The 13,999-nt window shown below is 45.2% G+C and overlaps 1 protein-coding gene across 1 annotated transcript in view; it reads left to right on the forward strand.

The window, feature by feature from the left end:
• LOC137433767 (uncharacterized) overlaps positions 1–13,372 on the forward strand; it is a 55,807-nt gene extending 42,435 nt beyond the window's left edge. The window contains exons 9-11 of the mRNA XM_068126062.2: positions 3,868–4,064; positions 6,641–6,867; positions 7,282–13,372. Of these exons, the coding sequence (XP_067982163.2) occupies positions 3,868–4,064; positions 6,641–6,867; positions 7,282–11,400 (4,543 nt within the window). The 3' untranslated portion in view covers positions 11,401–13,372. The remainder of the gene's footprint in view (positions 1–3,867; positions 4,065–6,640; positions 6,868–7,281) is intronic.
• Positions 13,373–13,999: the final 627 nt, after the last annotated feature.

Genomic DNA, 13,999 nt, shown 5'->3' on the forward strand with positions numbered 1-13,999 from the left:
GGCCAAATAGCTCTACCTTTGACTCATCTGTCCAGAGCACATTGTTCCAGAAGTGCTGGTCTTTGCCTAGGTGTTCATTGGCAAACTTTAGTCTTGCCCCTGATGTTCTTTCTGGACAGCAAAGGTTTCCTCCTGGCACACCTCCCATGTAGATTAAATTTGTGCAGCCTCTCTCCGATGGTAGACTCGTGCACTTTGACATCAACAGTGGCAAGATCTACCTGTAGGTCACGTGATGACATTCTGGGGTCCTTAGAGACTTCTTTCAGCATCTTGCGGTCTGCTCTCAGGCTGAACTTGCTGGGGCGGCCTGGCCTGAACAAGTTGGCATTTGTTTGGAATCTTCTCCACTTGTAGATGATCTTCCGGACAGTCGAATGATCGATCTCAAATTGTTTGGAGATCTTTTTAAATCCCTTCCCAGACTCATAGGCATCTATAACCTTCTTTCTGAAGGCCTCAGAGAGCTCTTTTGATCTAGGCATGGTGACGCCGCACACTTCAACAACAAACAGCAAACCAAACTAAATGTCTGAGGTTTAAATAAGACAGGTTCCTCCAAGATCCTCTCTGATGATGTTCTAATCACTTGCACCTGAGCTGGTGCACCTGATTCTAATTTTAGGTATTTGAAGTAGTGATAAATGTAGGGGTGTACTTACTTTTTCCACATGCGAAATTTACATTTATGTTTGTTTAAATTATACAATGGACTACAAAATGTAAATGTTTCATGATATTTGTTATATTATATCACCTTTATCTATCAATATTGTTGAAATGAAGATCAAATAGCTGTATGTTGAAATATGTTGAAAAATTCAAAACTTTACATGGGGTGTACTTACTTTTTCACGTGACTGTATATCAGAACAAGCTGATTTGTCACACCTTCACGGATTGTTTAACCCCAAAATGGGGCCGTTCAAAAATTATGCAACGGTATTTTTTAGGGAGGCGCCGACTGTGCGTGCTGATGGGCTTGATTAAGCCTTACGAATATTTGTTATTGGATATTGATTCGATTTTTTGGTGTCCCTCATTGTGAGTAACACTCAACTCAAACAAAGCCAATATAAATCTGATGCAAAAACCCGGGCATTGTATAATAAGCAGAGGCCTACGGGCCTGATGTCTTAGGCCCACGCTATCTTTTTAGGGAGGCATGTACCATGCGTGTTAATGTGCTAGATTAATCCTACGAATAATTTTTATTCGACATATGATTCAATATGTTGGTGTCCCTCATTGTGAGTAACACTCGACCCAAACAAAGCCAATGGAAATCTGACGCAACAAACCCGGACAGTGTATAATAAGCAGAGGCCTACAAGCCTGATTTCTTCGGCCAATCAGAAAACCAACATGGCGGCCATATTATTTTGGCTGGGTGCCATGATGGGTGGAATGTGTGTACCGGAATATCGATGATGACATGATACCATGATGCCATGATGGGTGGAATCAAGCGACAAATGTGGGCGTGGTCCAGCAGCTTTCTGACCAATGGGTGCGCATTTGGACAAGAATGACTGCACTGTGTTCACAACCTGCGACACAAAATATATATTTTCATCTCCTCTGTCCGCGCAACTCCCTCATGCTTTCTGTTGTTGAAGGTATTATACAATTCACCTCTGAGGGTCTTAATGGTTTGGTTCAATATGAATTACCAGTTTGATGGACAGGTGCGTCTGGTTTCACACTCCCGAAGATATTACGTAACACTTGAGACATCACCCACCCCCACCCCACTATAATCACCACTCGACCCAAACAAAGCCAATGGAAATCTGATACAACAAACCTGGGCAGCGTATAATCAGCAGAGGCCGACAGGCCTCTGATGTCTTAGATCTACCAGAATACCAAGATGGCAGCCATATTAATACGTTTGGGTGTCATGGTGGGTGGAATCTAGTGACAAATGTGAGTGGGGTCTGGCAGCTGTCCGACCAATGGGTGCACATTTCAAAAATCGGCCCCAGCCATAACACTACCAACCATGTGGAACTCTTGCAGACCTACCACACGCCACAGGTTAAAAAAAACCTACTATCCAAAGAGGAACAACACGTGACCAACTTAAGGACTTCTGAAAAGACAATCACATGATCTCCCCAGGAGGAAATATCCGCGCCCTGCAAGGAATTCCTCCAACATGACGTTAATAAATTTATGTGAAAGGAAAAAACATGAGTTACATCAGGTGTTCCTGAAGTCGCTCGTATGGCAGAAAGAGAAGTACCTACGGTACTCGATTTCTTTGCATTCAGGAGCCCTGTCAACCGATTTCCTTGCGATTACTCGTGGACAATTAACGAGTATAAATAATGGTTGACACCATCTAGTCAGGGCCCTTAGGGATATTTTGGGGCCGTTTGGTTCAAATTCTTCCAAAAGCACCAAATTTGGCCCAGATGTTGCCCATGCCATACTCTTTCGATTTTTGACGGGCGCCAAGACGGGCGCCCCCCCCCCCCGGGGGGCCCCATATTGGCGAAATACTAAATGGCCGCCACCCGGATTAGAGGAAAATCAGTTATATAACCAAAAGGGTTGGAATCACGTATGATACCACTTTTCAGGGGTTTTCGAGGTCGAGGAATCCAATTATGATGTTATTTTGATGATTCGAGGTCAAGGTCAACCCTCAAGGTCATCTTAAAGGTCATTTTTGAGTCAAACATGTCGGTTTTTGAGTTTTTTGTCAAGATTTATGCGAGGTTCACCATTTTATGTTTCTGGGTTGGGTAATCGAACTCTGACCTTATTTTTGACAATTAGAGTAAATAATTACATGTCTATTTCCTAATTTTCAGGCATATGCAGTTCATCAGTCTAATTACAAAGGTACGGATTTTGATGTTTTATGAACTGTATGCCATATCCTTGTGTTTAATTTTTGTGCGATCATGATCCAGGTTCATGTATACATGATTGTATACATGTCATAAATATGACGTCATAGGTCATGTGACCTGGCGGCCATATTGGATTTTAAGAAAACCTTAAAAATGGATCCCTGCCTTCATTTTTCGATCGATTCATTTTGAACTTTGACCACTTATAGTACGCCATGTGATTGGATGCGTATCCTAATTATGACGTCATAGGTCAGGTGACATGGCGGGATGGACCGGTATGGTCCCCGGATCATACCGCCCTTGGCGCCCGTCAAAAATCGAAAGAGTATAGCATGGGCAACATCTGCGCCAAATTTGATGCTTTTGGAAGAATTTGAACCAAAATATCCCTAAGGGCCCTGACTAATCCTCTTTACAGACTCTGATGACCTCGTGCCACCACCTTGAGGGGCAAGGAGATCCAGTAATGAGCCTCCAATAAGAAAGTTAATGGAAGTACTATACTCATCCTTTGTGGTACTTTTAAATAATTTACAAAACTACAAACAACAACAACAACAGGCATTTTAAGGCCATTTTCCCTGCTAGAGCGGGGGTTAGCCTTGCGGTCCCCATGACAATCTTCTCCATTTTGCCATATTTTCTGCATCTCTCCTTGTTAACCCCATTGCCCGCATTTCTTCTTCGACCATCTTTAGCCAAGTCTTTCTCGGTCTTCCCCGTCCTCTACTTCCTTCTACATTCATTTCCATCACTCTTCTCAACCAGTCACTTTCATCCTTCCTCAACACATGACCAAACCATCTCGACCTGTTTCTCTTCACAGCATCCATCACAGGCTCTATTACCATCATCTTTCGCAATTCATCATTTGTCTTCCTCTCTTTACAAAATTTACAAAACTACAAAGGAACAATAAGTGCATGTGCTCACAAATACATGAAATGTGTGAATCTTATTCATCTCCTCGTTTGCTCAAAGTTATCTGTGTTCTCCACAGCTCACAATCCATTACAATCACAATGTCCGTTCTACCCATCAACGACGCACCCAAAGTATCGCTCGAGCCGGTGCACCTGATGCCCATCCTCGAGGACTCGCTGGCTCCACCTGGGAGTTCCATCATGCTCATCCTAGAGACTTGCCGGGACGTGGATGTCTTGAAGCCCAACGCCTCATTAGGCCTCGCCATCACCGGTAATAACACCAGAAACACAAACAATACCAACCAACTCTCCGAGTTCATGGCAGACTGTAGCAGAACTGATGCCAACGACTCAACCATTTCACTATAGAACTCGACCATTGTTACAAGGCAGTTGTTATTATAATATGAGGAACATTCAGATACTTTTTATCATGATATAGAAAACATAGTAATTTGCTTTCAATTGTTTAGTTATTTTGAACTTTTTTGCCAATATAATTCCATGTCCTGCTTGTGTAGAAACTCCTCGACTGCTGTGGTCACCTTGTCATCATCATGAAAAGCTCTTCCCTCAAGTTGGGGAACAGGTAGAATATTGAGGGAGCCAAATCCCGTGAATAGGGTAGATGTGGAAGCATTTCAATGCCACAGGTCTTTTCAATGTAACCTGGGCAGTGTAAGGTGAACCAATGGCATGGAGAAGCCGCACTCCTTGACACAACTTCCCACTGGGAGGAGGCCATTAGGTCCATCAAAGCCTGTGCTAGTATTGCCAACCTATGGTTGTTTGCCCGTGCTCTATCCCTTTAAAATGCTGAGTGTCAAGGAAGGAATCAGCACGCACCATTTTAAAAGTGTTTCGTACGACTCGGCTCGGGATCAAATCACCCACCTTTCAGACTCAGAGCGGACGCTCTAACCGTTACACCACCTAGTCTGGTTAAATCTCCTCGTTGGTTAAAGTTGGTTCCACGGGTGGGGAAAGAGGAACAAATGAGTAGCGAACTAGACACCTCTGACAGTGAGGCCCAGACACTTGAGTGACTGAACTTCTTATAGAGTGCCTTCAGAAAGTATTCACACCCCTTGACGTTTTCACATTTTGTTGTTACAGCCTGAATTTAAAATAGATTAAATTGAGATTTCTTGGCACTGATCTACACACAATACCCCATAATGTGAGTGGATTTTTTGTTAAGAAATTTTTACAAACAATTAAAAAATAAAAAGCTGAAATGTCGAATCAATAAGTATTCAACCCCTTTGCTATGACATGCCAAATTGAGCTCAGGTGCAACCAATTTCCTTTGATCCTCCTTGAGATGTCTCTACAACTTGATTGGAGCCCACCTGTGGCCAAATCAATTGATTGTACTTGATTCAGAAAGAAACACACCTTTATATATAAGGTGCCACAGTTGACAGTTCATGTCAGAGCAGAAACCCTACCTTGAAGTCCAAGGAACTGTTTGTAGAACTCCAAGATAGAATTGTGAGGAGGCCTAAATCTGGGGAAGAGTATAAAACAATTTCTGGAGTGTTGAAAGTTCCCAAGAGCACAGTGAGCTCCATCATTAGGAAATGAAAAAAATATGAAACTACCCAGACTCTTCCTAGAGCTAGCCGTCTGACCAAACTGAGTAACCTGGAAAGAAGAACCTTGGTCAGGGAGGTGACCAAGATACCAATGACCACTCCGACAGAACTACAGAGTTCCTTCACTGAGATTGGACAACCTGCCAGAGGGACAACAGTCTCTGCAGCATTTCACAAATCTAGGCTTTATAGGAGAGTGGCCAGATAGAAGCCACTCCTGAGAAAAAGGCACATGACAGCACACCTGGAGTTTGCAAAAAGGCACATGAAACACTGAGAGTATGAGGCAAAATATTCTGTGGTCTGATGAGACAAAAGTTGACTTTTTGGCCTGAATGCAAAGCGCTACGTCTGGCGTAAACCGAGCACAGCTCACCACCCATCTAACATCCGTGTAACATCATCTACACCTATACTGTGAAGCATGGTGGTGGCAGCATCATGCTATGGAGATGCTTTTTAGCAGCAGGGACTGGGAGACTTGTAAGGATAGAGGGGACAATGAATGGAGCCAAATATAGGCAAATCCTTGAGGAGAACCTGATCAGTGTGCAAAAGACTGTAGACTGCGGTGAAGATTTACGTTTCACAAGGACAATGACCACCAAGCATGGAGCCAAAGCAACACGTTCAGAACAAGAACGTGAAAGTCCTTGAGTGGCCCAACCTAAGCCAGACTTGAGTCCCATTGAGAATCCGTGGAAAGACTTGAAGATTGCTGTTCACCGACGCTCCCCATCCAACTTGACAGAGCTTGAGCAAATCTGCAAGGAAGAATGGGAGAAACACCACCAATCCAGATGTGCAAAGCTAATACAGACATACCCAAGAAAACTCAAATCTGTAATCACTGCCAAAGGCACTTCTACAAAGTATTGACTGAGGGGGTTGAATACTTATGTAAATGAGATATTTCTATATTTCATTTTAGATTATTTTGTAAATATATATAAAAACACATTTTCACTTTGACATTATGGGGTATTTTGTGTGGATCAGTGACAATTTTTTTTTAATTTTACCTATTTTTAAATTCATGCTGTAACACAACAAAATGTGAAAAAGTCAAGGGGTGTAAATACTTTCAGAAGGTACTGTAGGTGTAAAATTTATGAAATCGATCTGTGCATTTGGTCGGGTCTGAACATATAATAACATAGTTCAGGCTAGAAATTTTCGGAATGTGTGAGAGAATAATTCACGCAATGCTAAATGTTTTCACAACCCAAATCCCATGTATGACTCGCAGGTACAGACAGAGACCACGGCCGATGGGAGTTCAGCACAGATGGAGCGCTGTCCTGGTTCAAGCCAAATCCTTCCCCGTCCCTCAGTGATGCTCTGCTGCTGGGGAAAGTTGGCGAAAACGATCTATTCTTTGCCCGATTTGTGCCACGTCCACATTTTCTCGGCCAGGCAACCATTCGCTTCAAGGCCTGGGACTTCACTGACGGCCGGAAGGCCGGTGCACGCGGGGTAGGTGAGGAGGATGGAAAGTCGACTGTATTACCATGAAGATCTCTTTAAAACGATCATAAAAACGTGTTTGCATTAATTAATTGATGAGTTGCCAGAGATTTTCAATTGAGTAATACTGACCTACTTCTTCTTCTTAGAATTAGAGTTTTGTAGCAGATAAAGTCAAGTATAATGGACCAAATATGGTTTATTTCCTTACTCATGCAAGCACCAGCAAGAGCGTTTTAATCATTTTAATCAAGAAGCAAGAGCGTTGGGCAATAAGAATTTTAGGACTCAGAATTCAAGGCTCCAAAGACTCATTTATAAATACTGTATTACATTCTAGGCAAGAAAGGCCATCACCAGTGATCGATTGGTGATTAAAATCTCCTGCAGTTTCTTGTTAATATTAACGAATACTTTTTGCAGGTCGATGTGGGGACGTACACACCATACGGAGCCTACAGCCAACGAGAGGGAACGGCCTGGGTGGAGGTGATGCCAATCAATCACTCTCCGGTTATCTCCGCCGACCACGTCACGTTGGGCGCCACGACGGAAGGCTCGGACGGTGGAGGAGGAACCCAGTTGAGGAGCCTCCTGTGGGGCCTTTGGGCTGACCCAGATACTAGCGATGACCTGGGAGTTGCCATAGTGGCCATGGAGAATAAAGGCGGCACCTGGCAGTTCACTTGTGACTCGTCTAGGGATCAAGGGAGCCGCCATTGGACGAGCATCACCTCCGTTTCTTTTGCAAGCGCCATTCTGCTCGTGGAGAACTGCATCTTACGATTCGCACCTGCACCCTTGTTCAACACAGAAAAAGACCTCAACGGCAGAACCCGGTCCCTCGTCGAAAAACCATGGTTAGGCCTTTTGGCTTGGGATAACACAGGCTTAACTAGGAGTCGGTCCGGACAGAAAGGTGTAAACATTATTCACTTCAATACGAGCAAGCATACCGAGTTTGGGAAGCACATCGTGAAAGCTTACATCGAGGTACGCTCCGTCAACAACGAGCCAGTGATAATCCTGTCTCAAAGTCTAACACCGTCGGTCTATTATATAAATCATGGAGCTGTTCCTTTATTCTTTGAAGACCTGATGTTGTTCGATGCAGATGGTAAATTCATCAAAGCTATTGTCGCACAAATACGGTACAAACACTCGAGCGACACCCAAACCTGGGACTGTCAATCGGACACTTCAAGCAGTTCCGAAACACTTTCTGTTCACAGTCTGACGCCTATGTTGTCCCTTCGAGTTATTTCTTACTGTCCATTTGGTATTGAAATGACAACTGATGAAGAAGATTCGGGACAGCACAACATTGAAGAATTCCAACACCTTATCAGCACCTTACACTACAACAACACAGCGGTGAACCCGAGTAGAGCTGAACGCACCGTGTCCTTGAAAGTCTGGGATGGAGAACACTGGAGTAAATGGATGGACATCCCAATTAGACTGCAAAGTTTGGCTCCAGTAAAGATTACACCTGAAGATATTATTACAAGCAAGAAGCCACAGGATCTTCCAACTTTCAATATCACACTGACAGAGGCTTCTGAAATAGAGCGTAACATTTGCAAGGAGTTATCTACACTTTTATCAAATGTGGAGCCTCACCAAATTTGTTTCCTTACAGAGGGTGTAAATTTAACAAGAATAACTTATAATATTTACACGGGAACGATTCGAGTTAGAGCCCTGTCTCAGAGATACGGTTTCGAGCAACTATTCTACTTGGTGAACAACGGGCATCACTCGTATGGACTCTTGAGAATTCACATTCTGCACGTCAATCAACCTCCGAAGTGTGAAAACCGAGATTTCGAGACACGAGAGGCCACAATGCTGGCGATTGATCTATCCGAGTCCATCAGTGACGTTGATCACCCGCAGTGGGAACTCCAGCTTGGCCTCGTCGGGGCCGATGGTGCCCATTTGCGCCGCAATGTGACGTTAGAACAAGGTAGCAATGCTTTTATCCTGGAGAGTAAAAAGACAATTCGTTTCCTGCCAGCAGAGGGTTTCGTTGGACTTCAACGCGTTATTTACACTGTTTGCGACCCATGCGCCACCACCTCGGACGTGATTCCCAGGAGCATGATTGACCCCTCGTGCCTAAGAGAGGCAGAAGAAGCACAGAAACGTGGAGCTGGACGCAAGATGGGGTCCAACGTAAAGCCAGGGTGTGGCACTGGGACGTTGGACATCCATGTTCTCAATGTTAACAATCCTCCGATAATTAAATCCATGTCAGGAACAACGTTAACAGGGAAGAGCATTTTATTTCAGCCTTTCCATCAATTGAGACACAATCATTCTGCTCTGCGACTGTCGACTGCCGATATGGTAGCCTATGACCCAGATGATGTTCAGACCTTTGCACTCATTGGATGTGGATTGAACCCGACTGATTATGGGTTGAGTCGTTGGTCAGATTTGGACCTGCTTTCTGTAATAATAACAGAGGCCCCAAACCTAGGCATCGCTAACGTGCACAGAGGCGAAGAAAGAATTCCGCAAATGCGGTACACTGCACGTCCGGGAAATACTGGTTATGATTGGTTCTCGTACCAACTTTGCGACCTTGCAGCAGGACTTGAACAAAGGGCCTGCGGCATCGGTAGCATCTTCATACATGTCACACAACGAGCTCCCACTATAATCCAGGCCACTGCCCACCCGGCTCTCCATGAAGCTGATGGCTCGCGCAAGCACACGGATTGCAAACTCTCAAGGGGAGATACCTTGATGATCAATTTCGACTCGGCCACCAACATGCCACCACTTCATAACCGGGGGCAAATCGTCTCAAAATTTGAGGTCGACCAGATGTTTGACCTTTCGGATTGCTGGGAGTCGGATGCCTTCAATTATATTGGCACTTGGCTTTCACCAAAGAGGTTTATTATTACTATTGTGAATGAAATTACAACAAGTCAAAGCAGCAACCAAGTGGCCAAGTGCATCATCATGGTGAGGAAAGATGTGGGACCTTGCGGTGGATTTATTAATGGAGGGCCAATACCACTAGCTCAGTGGTCTCGCTACTGCCTGACATCAGCTGCTATGGACTCTCCCCATGCTGCAGGGAAATCGTCATTCGTAAGTGGCTCATGGGGCCTAACACTTCCTCGGGTTGTTGCCGTTGTCATCCAAAATGACAAGGTTCCTGTGTCTCTCCTCGCCAGGAGTGGTCTCAAGTACCTTGGCCATTTCTCACAGGTGTCTATCAGGTTAAAGCCACCTCTTTCTCACACCCAGTTGCAAAAGCTTTGCATGGCCGAGCTTCACAAAGTCCTTAACAAGACCAGCGTTCTACTCACAGGATTCAAGTTCGTCAAAATCAATTGCACCGAGACATTTCGACCGGCTTCGTCAGTCGCAGAAAATGTGCATCTGGACTCGCAGGCCTTGTTACAGGGACAGAGGAGTGCTTTAGCTGAAAAGACACTCGCCTTGATCTCTGAACATCTGGAGAATTACAAAGAGAACATTTTGCCTTCTGCGGTTTCCACGGACATTACACTTGCTATCGATGCGGAAACGGGTCACCTCACTGATATGTCGAGAAACCGTGAGTTACTCAAAGACATTTTAAGTGAGAGGTTTCTTAGCAATCTTGTGGCGAAAGATTGCGGCGTAACCGAGACTCAGCTCAATGAATCCAATGAATTGCAAGTAATGCACGACAATATCGAATTTTACTTCGCTCATCTTGCTGATGCAACTCCAAGAGTAACACAGATAACTGTCAATAGTATTCCTGCACCCGTGAATCATCAGTTCACGAAGGGAGATGTAATCAAGATAAAGTTTGATCGAGACACAGACATGCCAACAGTCTTGCTCAAGGAAGATATTGACAAGGTTCTTCACTTTGCAGCCACCATAGGACAAGAATACACTGGCAGGTGGACGAACAAAAGAACCCTGGAGGTGACCATAACACGGGAGATCCTTTCCGACGAAGTGATGGACATCACAATGAGCTTGTCTGAGAATGACTACAGCCAGTACCCACCAACGCTGAGCAGTGATCAGCTCAACTGTGTAGGAATACGTGTGTGCGGGGACGCAGCAGGCCTCAAGTCCATCGGTGTTTGTGATGTGAGGCAGCTGTCATGTCGAGCCAGAGGAAGCTTCCTTCTTTCCCGTGGTTTTGCAGTTTCCAAGGTTGTGGCAAATGAGCAATGGCCATTTGCAATTGTTGGCCTCATAGTCGGCCTAATTCTCAACGCTCTTGTTATTCTGTGCTTCACGTGCTGGAGGCTTCATGGCAAAAAGAAACGGCAGCAGTCATGGAGTCATGCTGAAAGTGAAGATCCATCTAACTGTCCAGGACACTCCCCCCATGTCCCCTCACCACAAGCTGCAGAGAGACGGCCAGACGTTCACCTGCTGGCCCCGACGTGTGGACCTTTTGAAACTACCAGGGATAAAAGCGACAAACCAACAGAATGTGCAATCGTCAACTTGAGGATAGAGGACCCTCCAAATGTACACAGGACATTATTGAAGCATCTTGAGAAAACATAGGAAGATCCGTGCATGACGTCACACTGACATGCGATCAAGAATCAGTCTGATGCGTTTTATACATGTACAAGGGGTTCAGCATTGTGTGTGTGAACTCAGGTTTGGTGATGCAAGTCTGCTTTTATTTTTTTCGGGTTTTGATATTCTACCCAAACATCTCTGTACTAACCCCACTGAATCATCTTGGCATCTCCGTACACCCACTTCCCCCCAACCCCTTACTAACTCAATGAGGTACGTGTCACATCTTATACCATCTCACCACCCAATACCCTCTAAAGTCTAAACCACCAAGGCAGCTCCCTATACCCTCGAAACCACCCAGGCATCTCCCTGCACCCTCTAAACTACCAAGGCATCCCCTTACACCCTCTAAACCACCAAGACATCTCCCTGCACCCCCTACACTACCAAGGCATTTCCGTACACCCTCTAAACCACCCAGGCATCTCCCTGCACCCTCTAAACTACCAAGGCATTTCCCTACACCCTCTAAACTACCAAGGCATCTACCTGCACCCTCTAAACCACCCAGGCATCTCCCTGCACCCTCTAAACTATCAAGGCATTTTCATGCATCCTCTAAACCACCAAGGCATCTCCCTGCACCCTCTAAACCACCCAGGCATCTCCCTGCACCCGCTAAACCACCGAGGCATCTCCCTAAACCCTCTAAACTACCAAGGCATCTCCCTGCACCCTCTACACTACCAAGGCATTTCTGTACACCCTCTAAACCACCCAGGCATCTCCCTGCACCCTCTAAACTACCAAGGCATCTCCCTGCACCCTCTACACTACCAAGGCATTTCCGTACACCCTCTAAACCACCCAGGCATCTCCCTGCACCCTCTAAACTACCAAGGCATTTCCCTACACCATCTAAACCACCCAGGCATCTCCCTGCACCCTCTAAACCACCCAGGCATCTCCCTGCACCCTCTACACTACCAAGGCATTTCCGTACACCCTCTAAACCACCCAGGCATCTCCCTGCACCCTCTAAACTACCCAGGCATCTCCCTGCACCCTCTAAACCACCCATGCATCTCCCTGCACCCTCTAAACTACCCAGGCATCTCCCTGCACCCTCTAAACTACCAAGGCATTTCTCTACACCATCTAAACCACCAAGACATCTCCCTGCATCCTCGAAACCACCCAGGCATCTCCCTGCACCCTCTAAACTACCAAGGCATTTCCATGCATCCTCTAAACCACCAAGGCATCTCCCTGCACCCTCTAAACCACCCAGGCATCTCCCTGCACCCTCTAAACCACCGAGGCATCTCCCTAAACCCTCTAAACTACCAAGGCATCTCCCTGCACCCTCTACACTACCAAGGCATTTCTGTACACCCTCTAAACCACCCAGGCATCTCCCTGCACCCTCTAAACTACCAAGGCATCTCCCTGCCCCCTCTACACTACCAAGGCATTTCCGTACATCCTCTAAACCACCCAGGCATCTCCCTGCACCCTCTAAACTACCAAGGCATTTCCCTACACCATCTAAACCACCCAGGCATCTCCCTGCACCCTCTAAACCACCCAGGCATCTCCCTGCACCCTCTACACTACCAAGGCATTTCCGTACACCCTCTAAACCACCCAGGCATCACCCTGCACTCTCTAAACTACCCAGGCATCTCCCTGCACCCTCTAAACTACCCAGGCATCTCCCTGCACCCTCTAAACTACCAAGCCATTTCCCTACACCATCTAAACCACCAAGACATCTCCCTGCATCCTCGAAACCACCCAGGCAGATCCCCACACCCTCTAAACCACCAATATATCTCCCTATACCCTCTAAACCACCCAGGCAGATCCCCACACCCTCTAAACCACCAATATATCTCCCTATACCCTCTAAACCACCAAGGCATCTCTCTACACCCTCTAAACCACCCAGGCTTATCCCCACACTCAGCTACATCTGCACCCCCCCTCCCCCACCACCACCCAGGAATCTTTCCACACCTATCCATCCCCTCCCAACCACAATATCTGAGAGACGTTTATATCACTCGATTGTGTCGGCATGTTAATCATGGAGTATTTTTAAAATGTCATTGAGTATTGTATACTACTTTTTATTTTTCATTCCTTCCTGCATTTATAATTTTTGCCACAATGAGATGATGGCATTAGTATGCAGATTAATCTGATTTCAGACACATACTCACTTGACAAACAATGTTCCAGTTCTTTTGTCCTTGATTGAACAAAACAGAGATCATTTCAAAGTATGAATTTGTTCATTATCCCATCGGCAGGTATCCTGCACACCTGTAACCATTTGGTCAGGACAAAATATGCACTGTGTATGATATCATGAATGATTGAAAATAATAATAATAATAATAATAACTTGAGAGCATTTAAACATTTAGAAATACTTTTAGTTACACCTACACATTTCATGATCAGAGACTCGGACATCAGTTTAGAATTAACTTTTTATATTTAATATACAGAAGAAAATAATCTTACTAGAAAATGGTTAACCAGGTACACTTTGTGTCTCCATTTTGTACACCAACCTGATGGTGTGTAAGGTGTAAAATGCATTCAATCATCCATTTTGCATCATTGC

The sequence above is a fragment of the Myxine glutinosa genome, chromosome 10 (genome assembly GCF_964187855.1).
Source record: "Myxine glutinosa chromosome 10, kmMyxGlut1.1, whole genome shotgun sequence".
Lineage (NCBI taxonomy): Eukaryota > Metazoa > Chordata > Myxini > Myxiniformes > Myxinidae > Myxine > Myxine glutinosa.